This window comes from Cryptomeria japonica, chromosome 2 (genome assembly GCF_030272615.1).
Source record: "Cryptomeria japonica chromosome 2, Sugi_1.0, whole genome shotgun sequence".
Taxonomy (NCBI): domain Eukaryota; kingdom Viridiplantae; phylum Streptophyta; class Pinopsida; order Cupressales; family Cupressaceae; genus Cryptomeria; species Cryptomeria japonica.
Window position 1 is genome coordinate 173,519,014 of NC_081406.1, and position 19,980 is coordinate 173,538,993.

At 34.2% G+C, this 19,980-nt stretch overlaps 2 protein-coding genes across 2 annotated transcripts; both read right to left on the reverse strand.

Moving 5' to 3' along the window:
• Nucleotides 1-1,194: 1,194 nt before the first annotated feature.
• On the reverse strand, nucleotides 1,195-2,144 carry LOC131051760 (heavy metal-associated isoprenylated plant protein 39-like). The gene is made up of 3 exons (XM_057986367.2): nucleotides 1,902-2,144; nucleotides 1,750-1,825; nucleotides 1,195-1,660 (listed from the first exon to the last, which is right to left on the reverse strand). The coding sequence occupies exons 1-3, from the start codon at nucleotides 1,911-1,913 to the stop codon at nucleotides 1,350-1,352; spliced, it is 399 nt and encodes a 132-aa protein (XP_057842350.1). The 5' UTR covers nucleotides 1,914-2,144; the 3' UTR covers nucleotides 1,195-1,349.
• An 11,300-nt stretch (nucleotides 2,145-13,444) lies between these two features.
• LOC131051758 (heavy metal-associated isoprenylated plant protein 39) lies at nucleotides 13,445-14,408 on the reverse strand. The gene is made up of 3 exons (XM_057986365.1): nucleotides 14,271-14,408; nucleotides 14,119-14,194; nucleotides 13,445-14,028 (listed from the first exon to the last, which is right to left on the reverse strand). The coding sequence occupies exons 1-3, from the start codon at nucleotides 14,280-14,282 to the stop codon at nucleotides 13,718-13,720; spliced, it is 399 nt and encodes a 132-aa protein (XP_057842348.1). The 5' UTR covers nucleotides 14,283-14,408; the 3' UTR covers nucleotides 13,445-13,717.
• Nucleotides 14,409-19,980: the final 5,572 nt, after the last annotated feature.

Here is a 19,980-nt window from a genome sequence, read left to right on the forward strand (position 1 = left end):
CCTTGTCTTCCTAGACCTTTATATCTGTATCTCTTTCCCTCTCTATCTCCCTCTCTATCTGTATCTCCTCAAATTTATTCTTCAATATCTCCTTCCATCTCTATCTCATTATCTATCCATCTCTCTACCTTTATATATCTCTCCAATTGACCTCATGTACAACAAAAATGTATGCAAAATATAGACCAAAAAGTTCCCTACTTGATATTCCACACCTCTTCGGTGTACCGATTGCACACCAAGGTGCAATTGCTAGTAAATTAGACCCTTTCGAGGAATTATTTCTAAGATTATCAATGCACAGTCGAGTGCGAATTGATCTGCAGAAATGAGCTGTAACCCATGAGAATGAAGCAAGAGTGTTTTTCCAATTTACAAATGTTGGCATTGTTGATAATCGCTTCGGTTAGAACTTTGAACAATTTTTGCCCAGTAAACATGCCCCAAATTTTTTAAAAACTCAAGACAGAAACTTGCAACTACCTGGTGGATCTTAATTACTAAAATATTTCTTGTTGATGAGCAACTGTTTAATACCGAAGACCTGCCCACTGGCTTAGAGTAGGAGACGAAACAGTTTATTGGAAGGCAGAAATGCCTAAGTGTGGGTTGGATTAAATCTTCTTTGGGTCGGCCAGTGTGATCTCTTTGCAGGTTTTCTGTACCAGAATGAGCTGGGCTATGATCATCTTAACAAGCTGAGATATAAACAAGGGTATGGCTTGATCTGTGCCCAGGTTTACGGCTTTCTTCCAGTCATTCTAAGAATGTAAGGTTGTAGCCCTACCATGTTAGAAGTGGACTAAATTTTTCAAAACATGGTCAGGGTTCGAGTCCTGTTAAGGGTTTCGCTGGAGTGAGTTGGACAGTGGTGGATTTTCAACCTTTTTTACTCTGCCAGGTGTGGAGGATTTGGTTTAAGTGATCCAAAAAAGCAGGCAAATTGATTTGTTGATCGTAATCCCTTTTTGCTTTGCCGATCTTTTCAGCACAAAACTTTGTTCTAATGTAAAAACTGTTCCGATCTTCTCAGCCAAAAACTTTGTTCTAATGTAAAAACTGTTCCGATCTTCTCAGCAAAAAACTTTGTTCTAATGTAAAAACTGTTTGGGTATGAAATTACGTTCTCCTCATTATTCATTCCAAGAAATTAGTTTTCTCACAGCCCTTTTGATAAATTTAACACAAGCCATATAAAAAGGAAAATAAAAAATCTCATTCGCATTTCAGTACAAATCCAGGTTGCCCCAAACCCTATTCCATGCCCTGTCCTGCCCTGCTCTGGAGCTAGAGCCAGGATTCAAATAAAATCTCCTTAATTTACAAACGGTGGCTCTTTAGAAGCACACTCAACAGATAACGCAAGTATTATGATATTCATCTCTCACAACAGTGTATTCATACGGTCTGTAATCATAGCTGATGGGCAAATACACAACTTCAACTTTTGGAGCTTCGGCCTTATTCTCCTTCTTTGCTTCGCCTTGAGGTTTCTTTTCCTCTTTTTTCTCACCCTCCTTTTTCTCCTCTTTCGCAGGCCCAACGCTGAGCAAATCTGTGAAGCAAAATTTCCTGAGTTTAGATGCCAAACAGACGGGATCCACATCCCCTATCACAGTTATCTTGTTTTCCTTCATGTCCACCGCCACGGAATCCACCCCTGCAATACAAATATCCATTCATCAAATTTTGCAGCAGAATGAACTTTTAATGTCAAGGTTTGAAAGTGATTAGGATGAAGTCTCATGCCTTGTATACCAGCAACCCGCTTGAGCGCCTTTTTCTTGCTGCTTTCGTCCTCAATGGCCAATTTTAGCACTATTTTCTGCAGAACACAACCATTAGCTAGCTGATCACAACTTTCGATAAGAATGTAGAGTGAAAAGAAGGAAAAATGTTACCTTCGCTGCCATGGGGCGCTTGAGAATTACAAGAAGTTCAAGCGATGAGAATCTTTAGCAGAATGTAAGAAATTTGAAGTGGAATGCGATGCACACAAATGTGAATACAGGGAATGGGAGGGCAGTAACCGGGCTTATAAAGAGGCGAAAGTAGAAAATCTGCAGAAATGGAAGTGTCGTGGTAAGAGACTCAAATTACAGCTTCACTGTTTATCGGGGTCCGCTGGTAGACGAGTGGAAAACGCGGAAGGTTCGGACTGGATATTTTTTCTAAACCCTGCTTTGTCAATGTCTGATCTGTACAGTGCAAGCAGCTTCCCCGAAGGCGCTCAAATTGTCTTTAGCGGTAGCGGCAGTGCCCATCAAAGGGCGTGATGTCATTTTAGTCATTGAGTATGAAGGGTGTAAGGGCAATAAATGGAAAGGGAATACACTTTTCTTATTTGTTTTTAAATTTGGTTCATTGACTTCCTTTCTAAACATATAACTTTTGACCATTTTTATATTTTTGGGACTCCAAATTAAAATGGAATTCATGTCACTTCTGCACTTTTATATGTCTCGTTATCCAGCTTGGGTATTACCTAGCGTGTTGCTTAAACAAAATTACAAAGACTTCTTTCAAATTTAAAATCTTATTTCTTAATGCTACGCTTCTTTCTCTTTGAACATTCTTGGCATCTTTATTCTTGCACTAACCATCCATCTCTCAAGTAAGCATTTAGGGGAGAGGACCTACTAGTTGTGGGCAATTTCAAATCTTACATGGAAATTTCAAATCACTCCCAATTTTTTATAACAACTTACTTGGCAAGTCCCCTACTTATAACTAAGGTTTCAAGGCCATCAGGTATGGTGCCACATCAACGTGCTTTTTGCCAAGGTGTCCAAAACATCCCCCAAAAAAGTGAGACCAATAGGCGTGCAAAGAGGCCCCTATACTTGTGTAGCTGATGCGGCATCACATGATTGGTTGCTTTTTACAACTAATTGTACATTTCATAGCAATAATAACTTTAAAGTCACAACTATTCGTGCAATATGTTGTAATTATTAATATATAAACACACAAAAAATGATATTTTATGTTTCAAACAATAGTTTTTTATTTGTACTATTTTTGGAACAAAAAGTATCAACAACCCTCACAACAATTCATACATGCTCAACTACTGGTGCTCTTCCCCTAGAGTTCACATACTCAAAATGTAATCATATTGGATTATTCTATAGTCACTTTATTTTTGTTTCAATTAAAGTCGCGACTTAACTTAAATAATACAAAGGGTGTAATCATGTTCAAATGGATAATACTATTATACATTAAAAGAAAGTATTAAATTGTAAAGGATATGACCACATTAAGATAGACACAATCATAGACACTTCTATCACTAGTACTTGTATCTATATGAGGTTCAAGGGATACACTGATATAAAGTTATAAAACTTAACAAAAGCATACAAATAAACCTATAGAAAGGTATGTAAGCAAAGGTTCTATCGAAATCTAAATTTGAGAAAACACTTTCAATGCAACATTTAAATTATATTTTATTGTGCTAATCTTATGGATTCAACTGTGTGTATTTTGTTTGCATCAACATTTTGGATCACAATCCATGATCCATTCTCTCTCAACAACTCTCTCTCATCCCGACGATGAATCCCGGAGTGTGATCCGAAATGTTGATGCAAACAAAATACCCACAGTTGAATCCATAAGCTTAGCACAATATTCATCATGAAGTGTGGAAATTTAATATCTCTGATTATATTTTATTGTTAAAAAATTAGATTACAAATCTTAATTGAACTTTAATTTTTAGCAAATGTATGATTTAGTATTATAATATAATATTTTTTTATTTTTTTTGTAATTCATTGGTTTTAATTTGAGGACTTAGTATATGTATGGTCCATGTATTTATGATCTAAGCTTTCAATACCAATAGATTGCTAAAAGTAATTCAAGATGTCTATCCTCTCAACATAAAGAAGAATAAAACTAATGAAGTTGTGAAGCTAATAAAAATTAAAGCTTGATTAAAATGGAAACTATGTTTAACCTTTATTGCAAAGTCCAAGCAATTAGATTGTAAAGCTTTGAACCAATTAATTGTAGAGATGAACGATGTAATATAATAGTCTATTTTATTTTATTTATATTTATTTGAGGATAGCTTACAAATAATTTAATAGACTCTTATGAGCAAAAATACTATTTAATAAAAAATGGAAGAATGAGAGTCATCGCTTAGATCAACACAGTAACCCCTTATCAACATTAATATTAGACAATAACAATAGAAAATAAAAAATTACCTTAAAATACTAACATTGTAAGTCACTTTTGAGAATTCTAGAAACCTTTTTTGCAATCTCATCGCTTCGTGTTAGTTCCTCCATATCAAACATGTCCAGCAAGAAAGAAAAGAAAAATCATGATATTTCAAGTATCTTTTAGTCCCTTTTCAAGTGGATATTACAACTCACAATGAACAAGAGGATCCTTCAAGTTAAAGGCTCTCTAGAATAGTTTTTGATTCTAGTCTTTCAATCAATGGCAACAACATAATGCATGGTTTTGTGTGCAAAGTATTGTTTCATGATAATATAAGCAAACACTATGTGAAATTAAAATTTAACACTTTGAACAACTTGCCAATTAATGCTAGAATTTAAAAAAATCTAATAATCGGGTTTGTCATTTTTCTTAGAAACTTGTCTCATCTTTGGGGTAATTGTCACCAATTCATGAAACAAATAAATAACAATGAGCTCCAGTAAGTCCTTCTCCTGAACAAAAAGATGAAAGGTATGCATCCAACAATTAGTATAAACAACGAATGTCTCTTGATTTGTTAAGGCAATAATTTATGGACCTTTTTATTTTCTCTTGGTATTGGAATTTAGACATATTGATCATTATCACCAATTCATGAAACAAATAAATAACAATGAGGTCCAATAAGTCCTTCTCGTGAACAAAAAGATGAAAGGTATGCATCCAACAATTAGTATAAACAATGAATGTCTCTTGATTTGTTAAGGCAATAATCTATGAACCTTATTATTTTCTCTTGACCTATTGGAACTTAGACATAATGATTCGGTAAGGACTATTCATCTATGGCTTTAGGTGCTAGCTCCAAATTAATTTTTATTGTGATTTCTTGAGGTGCAACTAAAATATAAAATTAGGGTATCAATCACACAAGAATGATTGATTTTGTTACTATTTTGCAAAAGTCTCAATTCACACTTTATGGTGTTCAATTTCAAAAAGTGTTGTTAAATATTTAAAATTGAATACTAATTCTAGTTTATAAGATATACTATTGTGGAGTAAAGCCTAAACATAAAAATTTAGGGGGATGGATGATGCAACTAGAAGCCATTCCAAACATCAAGAAAAGTAATAAAAAGGCAAAATAAATATCTTGCCACACTTAAAAAACTTTTTAATAGAATTATCTCCAACAATAAGTGAAACCTTTTGAACTAGTGATGTCCATTTTTGCCTTTTGTATAGTTGCTAAGGACAATGCACATCTACGGGACATATCAATACTAATTCTTTAATTGAATGTGGATGCTATTTGTTTGAAGCATATAAGCCATATTAATAGAGGGGAAAATATGAGAGGTTAACAAAAACATAAAATATTTTTGAGCAAAAGAGAAAATATGAAAAAGCATGTAGAACTTGATTTTTTATTTTGATTCAATCATGCTAAGAAATAGTGTGTAACGTTGATTTATTTTCTGCAAGAAATATGGTTTAACACATTTCAGCCATGAAAATAAGGGATAACATATACTTGCATGTTTTTTGAAATTTATTTATTTGGAAGCTTTTCACTGGTAAAATTTTAAGGTACGCATATTAAATCCTAGAAAGATAGAAACAATGGAAAGAGTTTCTAAAGCTTATTACATGTTTTGTACATAGTTTAATAGCCACAACAAATACTTAAAAACTTCAGTTAAAATTTGAAAGCTTACTAACACTAATATCTCACTTAGATATTTGTGAAGATTTCATAATAAATTTAATGCATCCAATTTGAGTAAAATAGCATGTCATCTAAACCTTTATTTCATAAAGAAAAATAAAAACACCCTCAACATGCAAGGGCATAATATTCTAACCTCAACTTGCAAGGGCATAATATTCTAAGCACTAGATTTTCAAAGAAAAATTAATGTGGAAGTAAGTGCCAAAGAAAGAAACAAAAAAATTATAACACAAAGATTATAAAACTAAAATCATAAAAAGACAAGCCATTTTTCCTGACTTGGGTAGATAACAACATAATTGTTTTAGAATCAAATAAAACACAACAAGAAGCATTGCTCCCTCTAAATGTTTTAACGCAAAAAGAAAGTGCCAACTCAACCTTATATATATTGAGCAAACACCTGGTAGCTACATGCCTCCCTTATTTGGGTTTGCAATGTGCTCCACATTTCTTATGATTTCCTTGTTGTAAATTGAAGCAGCAATTATATTGAAATTGGTTTATCCCTTGAGTTCTATAAGATAACTTTTAGCATGGTGATGTTTCTCCTTTACACAAGCCTCGAGTCGCTATTTTTTCTAGCACTATTAATGGTTGCATAACTTTTTGGCAAGTGCTTTTAGGTTGCAGTAACATTTTTTAATTGATTTAATAGCATTTTACTATCTATAGTGGTTGGTTTAGGTCTCTTGGTGTGTGCACATGTTATACAAAAACTTATTTGAAAATAATATGCATGCACCTCATTTAACATTTGATCAAAAGTTATGGGCCCAAAATATCTAATTTAACATTTTATATCATTTCAAACAGTTAAAAAAAACAAAGTTCCATTAACAACAAAAATCATTACAAAAAGAACAAAAGAAAACGCATACGTCAAATCAGTTTCACTGCTTCCAGCTGAAATGTTTGTCTACCTCTACTTTTTAATGTCTGACCTAAAACAAGGGGCTTTCACCCAACAAGAGCAGATGATTATATCTACCTTACTTTATACCTAACTTTTAGTTCTATTAGAGATTTCTTTCAAAATTAACTTAAAACTTCTACATAAGTAGCTCAACATTTCAAACATTGATGCAAATCCCCACAATAATTCTAGAAAGGAAACTTGCACAAAATTGGATTTTGTTTTAGATGGTGAGATTGATTTTCAAAGCGCAATGCCTAGAGTTCCTATGAAAATTACAATGCCATTTCATTTAGATTGCTTGACAAGGCAATCTAAATTTTGGTTAACTAATTTTCCTCAAGAATTTTGCACAAAATTTGTCATGCTGGCAATGATGCCCATGAGAAAAAATGGGCAAAATTTTGTAGGTTAAAGTTACAAAACCCTATTGCAATAGATATTTTTTAAATGTGACGAACCAAAACCAACATCCCTACAATTGTAACTTCTTTAATTGATTCACAACACCTAATGAATAAATGAAAAGTGGATCTAAAAATACCATCATATTCATATCCATCTTCTTCATACGAAGTCATATCCAACTTCTTCTACTCACAATAACATACCACTAATTTTTTTAATCCCTTTTACATTTCTTCCTAATGCTCATTTGTCTTATCTTTCATTTTTTAGTGTTATTTAGCAATTTGTGGGTTCATTACACTTTTATTTCAATTCATTTCTCATCCCTTCCACTTTGTGATGGACCTTGACACCCAATCTTATCTTTTCATGTCATTCCTTATAGCTTGCCCCAAGTATATTACTTCTCTCCATGTAAAATTTATTAATTTCAACTTTTATTGTCAAATCTTCTACACCCATCCTACCTTGGTTAATCATGTGATACCCTTCTTTAACCTCACTACTTCCTATTTCTCCCTTGATATAACTATGGATAGCCTAGCTCAATGCCCCATCCTTTTCTATTTTCTTAGCCATGCGTACATGTCCTAAACTTTCTCACACCGTTACTTTCCAGTCCCTTAAGAATACCAAACAACATTCTAATATTATCCTCTCATTTCCTCCCAGTTCAAACTACATTTCATAAGATGCACAATACATGAAATAGAAAAATAATGTTATTCATAACACATACAAATGTACATAAAACAAGATATACTTGGGAAAAACCCTTCAAGAGAAAAAACCAATATTCCAAAAGCATGTTCAATGTAGTACGATAAAAAATCTACTTATATACACTTGCGAATCAAGTTTCTTTCACAAGAATACAAGAATTTCAATTTTAAAATAATTTTGATAACATAATAGTCCCTATAAAAGAGTCACCATACAACTCCAAAACCAAACACATATATAGGATTTTACAACTGTAAATAAGGAATCTTCTAAAGTAGACACCTAAAAATGACCACATGGCCATATCTCCAACATTGCATGCATGTGAAACTCCACATTACATTTATAATGCCTCCTTGCATGCAACATGCAAAGTCCTCTTTGCATACAAAGCATCTACATGCAAAACACACACCTATCATAAGAGAGGGAGAGGTAAAAAAAATTCAAGAGGTACAAAATCAAGGATGTGGAAGAGAAACTCATAATGAAGATATTGATTAGATAAGGACAATTAAAAAATTGGCCATAGTAGTAAATCTGATAATTATTCAAGTACTTGAGGTAGATATGGAAGAGTTTGTCAAAAACATCACCAATGGCTAATCTCCACACAAAATGGCAATGTAAAAAAACTCCTAGATCTGCAAAACACAATGTTTTTCCATCCGACTTTTTTGTGGTTTTACAACAATGGAGATGCAAAGCATGAAGATTTAGCTACCGAAAATTTTGTGAAAAATCGTTGTGTTTTGCAGATTTAAGAAATTGTATGGAGTGTTCTTTTGTGTCAAGATTAGTCGCATCCAAAACCATCGATAGATATCATTTATTTTAAGTATGGAGGTGAAGGTCAAAGAGAATTTAAGTGTAACCTATCTCAAGGAGAGTATGATTGGAGTTATGAAAGATTTGTGAGTTCTAATAATCAACAAGAATACTAGAGAAAGACAAAATATTATTTTTCAAAAGGAATTTGTTGAATCCTTCTAAAATTTTATGTCTATAATTGTGTGGTAGTTTGATAGATTATTGATATCTTCACATTTATAGAGAGGGATAATGATAGTAGTCATGTATTCCACTAAGAAGCATCTTGGGTAGTGCCATTGAAAAATTTGTATAGATGTCCTTTGAGAGTTCTCCATGAGTTTACTACTAAAAATGTATTTCTCGTGATTGACAATTGAATTTAAGAAATAAAACTCATTAAACTATTGCCACAATAATACATAGTATTGACTAATTCTCACTTATATGTGACAAGCCACCACATTTTCTTTTCTTTGGTTTCATTCCCTAAACAACTTATTAAAATGCTTGATTGTCCCACTCATCTTGTCCTTTCCATCACCCATAATATTTATTTGCCTAAATTTGGCGATTGAATGACCATATTTAATCATTTTAATATGGCAGTTACTAATGAGTCCAACCTTAATAACATAATTTGTAAATTAGACACTTTTAAAAACTATTTCTATGATTATCAATGCCTAATCAAGTGTGAATTGATATGCAGAAATGAGCTGTAACCCTTGAGAATGAAGCAATAGCATTTTTAAAATTTACAAATGTTGACATTGGCGATCACTTCAATCAGAATTTTGAAAATCATTTACACGAGTTATTTTTTCTGATAATCAATGATGCATTGTGATCCCTACATAGACAAAAGTGTAAACTTTGGAAAAAAAAAAATATCTAAGACAGATACTTGCTACTACCTGGTGGATGTTAATTACTGAAATATTCTTTGTTGTTGAGCAGGAGACCAAACAATTTACTGGGGAGGCAGAAATGCCAAGTGTGCAAATTTTCTCTTCCAGAGTGAGCTGGGCTATGATCATCCTGAAAATTTAAGGCCTGAATGCCTGGTAAGAACTATGATTATTTGCTTTCTCCAAGGTCTATAATCTTGTAAACAAGGTTATGTTTTGATCTGTGCTCAGGCTTCCTAAGAATGTCAGGTTGTAGCCCTACCAAGTCAAAGAGTGGACTAATATGTTTCAAAACGTGATCAGGGTTCGAGTCCTGTTAAGGCTTTCGCCTGCGTGAGTAAGTTTGGTGGATTTTCAACCTCTTTTGCTTTGCCAGGTGTGTGGGGGATTTGGTTTAAGAGATCCAAAAGAAGCAAAAAAGGAAGGAAAATTGATTCGCTGATCGCAAATCCCTTTTTGCTTTGTCGATCGTTGGAGCACAAAACATTGTTCTAATGTATAGGCTATTCGTATATGATATTACAGTCTCCTCTTTATCACATTCCAAAAAATTACTCTCACAGCCCTTTCGATAAATTTAACACAAGCCATTGCAAAAGGAAAATAAAAAATCTCATTCGTATTTCGGTAGAAATCCAGCTTGTTCCAATCTTAAAACCCCTATTTCATGCCCTGTTCTGCCCTGCTCTGGAGCTGGGGCCGGCACTCAAATAAAATCGCCTTAATTTACAAATGACGGTTGTTTATAAGCACACTCAACAGATAACGCAAGCATTTGGATATTCATCTTTCACATCAGTGTATTCATATGGTCTGTAGTCGTAGCTCATAGGCGCATACACAACTTCAGTTTTTGGAGCTTCGGCCTTATTCTCCTCCTTTGCTTCGCCTTGAGGTTTCTTCTCCTCTTTTTTCTCACCCTCTTTTTTCTCCTCTTTCGTAAGACCCACGCTCAGCAAGATCTTGGAGGGAACTCTGTGGTTAAGCATGTTTGAGTTGGATTAGTACTGGGATAGGTGACCTCCTGGGAAGTCCCAATGCTTCACCCCTGTGAGCATCACCTAGATGCAATGAGTGCTAAGTGGACCATTCATTCTCATGAGATATGAGTCCTTATGAACCACAACCCATGAAACATGGGTCAATGAGTTTGACTCAAAAACTACACAGTGGAACCCTGATAGTAATATCATAGTTTGACTTGCTGTGGAAAATACCTCCTACTTATCAACTTTATCATTGCACTCACCATCCATCTCTCAGGCAAGCATTTAGAGTTCACATGCTCGAAGTGTAATCATACTTGAAATGCAATCATATTGGATTATTACGTCAGAGATTTGAGTGAGGCAATTTCAATGAAAAATCTTTAAGCATTTTATTTACCTTTCAATTAAAGGTCATGATTTAATTTTAATAATTACACAAGGTGCAATCATGTTCAAGTAAACAATAGTATTGCACAAAATTGCATAAGAATGATTACATCAAGATAGACACAATTATACACACTTATGTTATTATGCAATTGTTGTAAAAATGGACTTGTTTAGCCTTGACTTTTGTACTCTAAATCTAATCCTAATCCTAGCTCAACCTCTTTGTCTACTTCAACTTTCAAAACAAACATGCTTCTCTTCTTACTTTCCATTTCTAGATTAATTTAAACATGTAGAATCTTGTCTCTTATAATTTCTCACTATTTAAAATTTAAAGTAGATTAAAAAAAAGGGTTATTGTGAATGGGTTAGATTTTATATATCAAAGTGAAATTATATGTAAGTAGACACATAGACAAATTAGTGCAAATTTTTAATCTACATTTTTCCAAATGTGGCATTGAAGATATTGATCCTAAGGAAAATTCTAAAGTAGCCATAGTAGCAAATTTTATAAGTATTCAAGTAGTTGAGGAAGATATGGAAGACTTGATAGAAGACCATCAATAGGGATTATTTATTTTAAGTGTGGAGGTCAAGATCATAGAGTATTTAAGTGTAACCTATCACAAGGAGAGTATGATTGGAGGTATAAAAAATTGCAAGAGCTACACATGTGAATATGGAAGTTTTTTCTAATAGTGAAGTATAGTAGAGAAAGATGAGTTATTATTTTTCAAAAGGAATTTGTTGAATCATTCGAAAATTTTAAGTCCATAATTGTGTGGTAGTTTGATAGATTATAGATATCTTCACATTTATAGAGAGGTATAATGATAGTAGTCGTCCATTCCATTGGGAACTAGGAAGTCGTTTTGAGTAATGTTATTGAAAAACTTAAACATATGTCCTTTGGGTGCTCCATATGAATTTACTACTAAAAATTTCTTCTTCCTCATGATTGACAATTGAATTTAAGAAATAAAACTCATTAAACTATTGATATAAAAAAAAAATTTACTCATTCCTCCTCACTTAGATGTGACAAACCGTCACATTATTCTTCTTTAACTTCATTGCATAAACAACTTATAAAAAAACCTAATTGTCACCACTACATCTTATCCTTTCCATCATCCATAACATTTGTTTGCCTAAATTTAATGATCATATGACCAAATTTAAACATTTTAATTAAAATTTTAAGATGACATTATCTAATGAGTCTTTAGTTGGCATTTGGCTTTGTTTGTTGATCAGATTCTCAACCTCTGTGCTTCTCTGGAATCTGTTTCTTTTACCCATATCCCTAGAGAATGGAATGGGGTTGTTGATTGTTTGGCCAAGTGGGCCTCTGATCATATTCATGATTGGAACGTTGTGGATTGGGATCAGTTACCCCCGAATTTGTCTCAGCATTCGCTTCACTTAGTTGAGCTTAATAGGGCTATGTGATGCCTTTCCTTTGTACTTCTTCTTGTCTTTAATAAATTTGTACCCCTCCTTTATTTTTAACCTTAATAACATAATTTATAGATTAAATCGTTTTAAGAAACTAGTTATCAATGCCCAGTCAAGTGTGAATTGATATGCAGAAAGGAGCTGTAACCCATGAGAATGAAGCAATGGCGTTTTTCCAATTTACAAATTTTGGCACTGTCGATAATAGCTTCAATTAGAACTTTGAACAACCTTTGCACAGTAAACATGTCCGAAACTTATTTAAAAACTCAAGACTGATCATTGCTACTACCTGGTGGATGTTAATTACTAAAATATTTCTTGTTGATTTGTAATTGTTTAATTACCGAAGTCCTGCCCACTGGCTTAAAGTAGGAGACCAAAAAATTTACTGGCAAGGCACAAATGCTGAAGTGTTGGTTGATATAAATCTTCTTTGGGTCGGCGAGTGTGATCTCTGTGCAGGTTTTCTGTGCCAAAATGAAATGGGCTAAGTTTATCTTAACAAGGTCAGAGCTCACTGCCTGCTAAGCACTAAGATTTTCATTTGCTTTTTCCAAGGACTATCATCTTGTAAAGAAGGGTATACTTTGATCTGTGCCCAGCCCTTAACTGCCAGGTTTAAGGCCTACATAGGTTTTCTTCCAGTCATTCGAAGAATGCCAGGTTGTAGCCCTATGTCAGAAGTGGACTGTAATTTTTCATTACGTGGTCAGGGTTCGAGTCCTGTTAAAGGTCCGTTTCACTGGAGTGAGTTGTACTGTGGTGGATTTTCAAACCTCTTTTACTTTGCCAGGTGTGGGGGATTTGGTTTTAAGTAATCCAAAAGAAGCCAAAAAAGCAGGCAAATTGATTCGCTGATCACAATCCCTTATTGCTTTGCCGATCTTTTCAGTACAAAACTTTGTTCTGATGTAAAAACTGTTCGGATATAATATTAGAGTCTCCTCATTATTACATTCCAAGAAATTAATTTTCTCACAGCCCTTTTGATAAATTTAACACAAGCCATAGCAAAAGGAAAATAAAAAAATTCATTCGCATTTCGGTACAAATCCAGGTTGCCCCGAAACTTATAAACCCTATTTCATTCCCTGTCCTGCCCTGCTCTGCTCTGGAGCTGGCTAGGGTTGGCACTCAAATAAAATCGCCGTAGTTTACAAACAGTGGCTACTTATAAGCACACTCAACAGATCACGCAAGAATTACGATATTCATCTCTCACAATAGTGTATTCATATGGTCTGTAATTGTAGCTCATGGGCACATACACAACTTCAACTTTTGGAGGTTCTGTTTTGTTCTCCTTCTTTGCATCGCCTTGAGGTTTCTTCTGCTCTTTCTTCTCACCCTCCTTCTTCTCCTCTTTCGCAGGTCCGACGCTCAGCAAATCAGTGAAACCAAATTTTCTGAGTTTAGAGGCCAAACAGACGGGATCTACATCCCCTATCACGGTGATCTTGTTTTCCTTCATGTCCACAGCCACAGAATCCACCCCTGCAATTCAAATATCCATTCATCAGATTTTGTAGCAGAATAAAGTTTTTAATGCCAAGGTTTCAAAGCGAATAAGAAGGGTTACCATACCATGGACACCTGCAACCTGCTTGAGGGCCTTTTTCTTGCTGCTCTCGTCCTCAATGGCCAATTTGAGCACTATTTTCTGCATAACACAACCATTAGCTAGCTGATCACAACTTCTAATGAGAATGTAGAGTGAAAAGAAGGAAAATTATTACCTTCGCTGCCATGGAGCGATTGAGAATTACAGGAACTTTAAGGGATGGGAACCTCTAGCAGAATGTAAGGAATTTAAAGAGGAATGAGAAGCACACAAATGCGAATGCAGGGAATGGGAGGGGCATAAGGGGGCTTATAAAGAGGCGAAAGTGGAGTATCTGCGATAATGGAAGGGTCGTGGTAAGAGACTCAAACTACAACTTCCCTGTTTATCGGGGTCCACTGGTAGTTCAGTGGAAGACGCGGAATATTCAGAGTGGATAATTTTTCTGAGCTCTGGTTTGTCAATGTCTGATCCGTACAATGCAAGCAGCTTCCCCGATGGCGCTAAGATTGTCTTTTTGGTGTGGCATTCATGAGCCATTCTGCTCAACAATGGGTGTGATGTCATTCTAATCATTGATTGTGACGCTTGTGGGTGTGAGGGTGAAAAATGAAGGAGTGAATACACTCTTCTTATTTGTGTTTATATTTAGTTCAGCGACTTCCTTTCTAGACATATGCGTTTAGACCTGTTTAAATATGTTTGGGACTCCATTTTAAAATGGAATTCATGTCACTTCTGCACTCTTATGTCTTAACAATGACTAATTATCCACCTTGGGTATTACCTAGTGTGTTCCTCAAACAAAATAAAAAAGACTTCTTTCAAATTTAAAATCTCATTTTCCTACTTAGATGTCTCTCTCTTTGAACACTCTTGACAATTTTATCGTTGCACTCACCATCCATCTCTCAAGCAAGCATTTAGAGTGCACACTCGAAATGTAGTCATATTGAATTAAGTCAACAAGGGATTCAAGTCAGGTAATTTCTATGAAAAAACTTTATTTTCCTTTCAATAAAAGGTTACGATTTAACTTTAATAATTACAAAGGGTGCAATTGTGTTCAATTGGACAACACTATTAGACATTGAAGAACAACAACAAATTGCATAGGATATGACCACATCAAGATAGATATAATCATGGACACTTCTATCATTATGCATTGTTGTTCTAGGAATGGATTTGATAGACCTTGATTTTGGTTGTCCAAATTTAATCTTAATCTTAGTTTGACCTCTGTGTCTATTTCAACTTGCAAAACAAACATGCTTCTCTCCTTACTTTTCATTTCTATGTTAATTTAAACATGTGAAACCCTGACTCTTATTATTTTTTATTTTTTAAAATCTAAAGTAGATTACATAAGAATTGATTAGAGTGAATGAATTAGATTATATATAACAAAATAAAATTATATGGAGGTAGACACATAGACAACTTAGTGCAAACTTTGTTTTTAATCTATATTTTGCCAAACCTGACATTGTAACACTCAAATATACACCTTCCTCATCTCAAAACAACTCAAAAATTCTACTTCCCTCTTCTTGGCCCTTGCATTTTCTAAAATTGGTCTTCCCTTATTTCCCATCTTCTCCTAGAACTCTTCCTAAGAATCTAAAGCTTAGAATTCCCTCTCCTTTCTCCATCATATTTTACAATCACATAGATGCTCTTACACATCTTACATGAAATAGATATGCTCCTTTATACACATTATAATATAAAGTTCAACTGGTATAGTGTATCATCTAAGGAATCTTGAGATCCTTCCCAAGTGTGGCACCCCATTATATGAGGGGACAATAATTAAACATGTGTACAAAAAATATTACACACTTTTCACATTTAACAAACACACCAATTAAAGTAAGAAATCATGAAAATATGAATTAAATAAATGATAAATATCACTGGATGAATCTTGTTGCACCAAAAGATGATTATGCTCAAAAGATTGATGTTGAAATGAAGAAAGTATGTAGTTATTCATAGTGGCAACATGATAGTACATTGAACATTAACCATAAGGTGTTCCTAAAATGACTTATGGAATGATGAATTTATAGATTTTAAGCTGGAGGTATCAACAATTGGGATTGGGTAAGAGCTAAAAATTTGAGATTAAGTTGGTTAGGTAGTTGTGAGATGAAGGATGTGGATAAAACGATATTTTTATTATTGTTTTATATATTTTTTTAGAGATTAGATTTAAGAGAGAACAACGGTATTTAATAAATAAATTTTATTTAAATTATGTCAAAAGGGAATGTGAGGAATAATTAAATATGAATTTATTTATTCAAGAGTTAAAAATTAGGGAAAAGGGTAAATAATTATATAAATTGTTATCATTTATTTAGCTAATAAAAAACGTGTGTGTGTTTGGTGATGTTAAGACATGGATGTTTGTAGGTGTCTACATTTTTCTCCTACTTGAGATAACATTATGCAGCGTCATAAATTGTACACCCTTGCTAGGGTGGTACAATTCTACACTTAGTTTAGCACTTGCCTTAGTGTGTTTTCATCTCGCATTGTAATTTCTCTTTAAGCATTTAATTAATTAATTTAATTAAATCTAAAGTCATATTTCATCACTCCCCACATCATAAAATTGGGCCCTTTGCCCTAAGTGTGCCCCTTTTTATTTTATTCCTCCAATAAATCATTAAATCATAAACCCTAATTATGTCTTATCCCGACCTTTAAGGCCCGATTTCACATATCAAACATCTCAAAATCAGCTGTAACTTTGGGATTCGCTCTAATATCGTCATATCTAATGGCCCTAAAAATTTGGTGAAAATTTGGTCAGACCAGGTGCAAAGTGTACCTAGTCCCCGACATTTTTCCCAAAATTTTGGGAGCATAATTCTATGATATTATAATGCTTAAGCCCAAGAAATTGGTGGGAAATTAAAATCCTAGGTCGGCCTAAAGATGGAATTAAGATCTAGGGTTTCATACATAAGATCTATCTTTCTTCATTTGAATGCATCTATCTAATCTAAGGAAGTTTTTAGCAAAGCGATTACAAGGAGCCTTCTATGCAGTGAAAGAGTAGATCTTTTAGAGTCTTCAAAAATATTAAACAACATTCATCAAGCATTCATCAAGCATTCATCAAGTATTCATCAAGCATTCATCAAGTATTCATCAAGTATTCATCATCAATTAGGAGCCTTGAAGACATTGAAGAATAATAGGAGATCATCGACAGACGATTGGATTGTATCCCTCCCTTGGGGTTGGGTATGATTTCATGTTGTTTTCATGTCTTTGTATGAGCTTCATTACATCAATTTGTAGATTTACATTTATTCTTTAGATCATTTAGCATCATTGATTTGGAGCATTTACTTTGTCAATTACAAGCATTTAGGGTTTACTCTTCAAAGCATAGGGTTACTCTAGATTGTTTGCATTCACCATTTTAGGGTCTTGCACACACACAATATTCCTGCACACACTATTTTACTCTACAAATTGGCTATTTGTTGAGGTGTAAATCACCAAAATAGGGGTTTGACTAAGGTAAAACCCCATATAGCCACCCAAACCCTCTCTTTTCAGTTGCAGTTGCAGGTGCAGGTACTCAGGACACTTTCAGGATCAACAGAAGACACAAGGACAGTTGCAAGCCTCAAATCTACCCTAAAACCATCAGGGACAAGGGCCTGGCACCCTGGTCCCTCCACTTTCAGACGATTTTCAGCAGGGTGGTGTCTCAGGACCTTCAGTTTGCAGTCTCTTAGTTACAACCTCCTATCAAACAAAACAAGACCAGAGTGTGGCATCCCTGTCCAAGTCACTTTGGGGCTCATTTTTCAACACTAAGTACACATCCAAATTCCTCCCCCTTCCCTTCTTTCATTATCTCAATTTCAGTCTTGCAAGTTTTTGCAATTTCAATTCATATATGCTTCATTGTTCATCTCTTACTCTAGTTGATCAATCACACCCTATTCTTCACATCTTCCCTTCATATACAACAAGAGGAATAGAAACCATAAGAGATAATCTGTGGCTCTCTCTTTCTCACAAAAAGTAGCCAAAGTGAGCTATCTCCATAGGCTCTCTCGTATTCCCAATGTGTTGGCAAAAGTGGGATTAGGTCCTAGTCACCCAGTCTCGTTTTTCCCCTACACATTTTGGTGAACCCAACGTGAATCCAATCTTTTTTAATTCTTATTTATGTTCTCAGAGCTGAGTATTTTTTCTATTTCAAATTCAAATTTATATTTACAAGTTTCAATTCCTTGCAAATTTAAAAAATTTACAAGGTCAATTTTGTTAAAACCCTAATTTTTCAATTCAAAATTGAACTTGTGGATAGCTTAATTTGGATCATTAATTTTAGATCTGATTTGGGAACACATTTCACTTATAAATTTCATTTTCTAAATCAACATTTAGAGTGCTTTCATTGGTTAAAATTGAACATTTCCTTCTATTTTTGCATACATATGTTATCATTTGAAAGAGGAAAATTATTGTCATGATGCATTCATTTCATAATTGTGATAATGGGTTAGCTTCCCTTGCTTCAATTTTTCCATCTCTTAAAGACCCTCCTCCTATCTATAACAACATTTTAGTGCCTAAAAGAGTTGTTACCAACCCCTTCAAAACTCTCCCATGCTTAAAGGATGAAGATTTGAAGAGTGATCTTGACAATTCTCCTAAAATGTGCCCTTTCCAATATAGCTATCTTAGAGGAAGAGGATGATATCATAAACACCTTTCTTAGTGTTACTTTACCTTCTTTACATGATGCCTCTCTAAGTGGAAAGGCATTGATGGACATTGACTTATCTTCTCCTAAATTCGGTCTTACCAATGGGAGCATGTTAGTGCAACAAGAGGCTATGAGCACTTCTTTCAAAGATCTCCTTCCTAATTTTTTGAAGAAATATGTTCATCTCCCTCCTAAAGAATACTCCCCTCATGAGGATAATTTTGTGCAAGAAGATTTTATTATCCCTACCTTTCCTAGTGATGGCATTTCCTCTTTTGACTTCAACAAAATCCCCACTAGAGATGATGCATTAATGAGAAATTATTCTCCTTGCCCCGAAGCTTGTCTTACCCATAAAGATGCCTTAGAAAAAGAAGATGAAATCATAATCAATTTCCTTAATTCCCTCCCCCCTAAACATCGTATTGAACACATTTTGAGGCAAGAGGATGATTTAAACACATGTAGTGGTGCTCTCCCTCCTAAGGATGAAGAAATAATGAACAATGTTATCCTTCTCCCAGAATTGGTAATAACAATAAGGACATCTTTGTGCAAGATATTTCTAATACTTTTTTCAATGACCCCACTATTTGGGACGAACAATTAGAAGAAGGTGTTGATTATTCTCTACCCCATGAGAGAACCCCAGCCAAAGAACATGAAATCTTGATTAATAACCCTCTTTATAGCATCTCACCTTCCATGAATCTCAATAATTTTTCCTCTAAAGGTAAGGCATCTCCTTCTCCTCAACTAGGTTCTACTCATAAGGATACCTTAGTTCAAGAAGAGATTGTTAACATCTCTTTCAAAGGTCTCCCTCTCAAAGGTGAAACTTTAGAGAGTAATGTTTATCCATCTGCTAGAGAGTCTATTCCCCATGTAGATCTTTTAATGATAAATGATGATATGACCTTTCCTACCAATACTTTTCCTTCTAAAACATCAATGCCTACTCCTAGTCTACCTCCTATAATTGATCTTATTCATGATAACATTTTAGTGCAAGAAGAGACTATCAACAATTCTTCCAACAATCTTGTCCATTCTTCTTCTAAAATTCATAAGGACACATTTAATATTCCTAAACCATCTTCAATCAATTTGATACATGTGAATGAAATACCTAATAAAC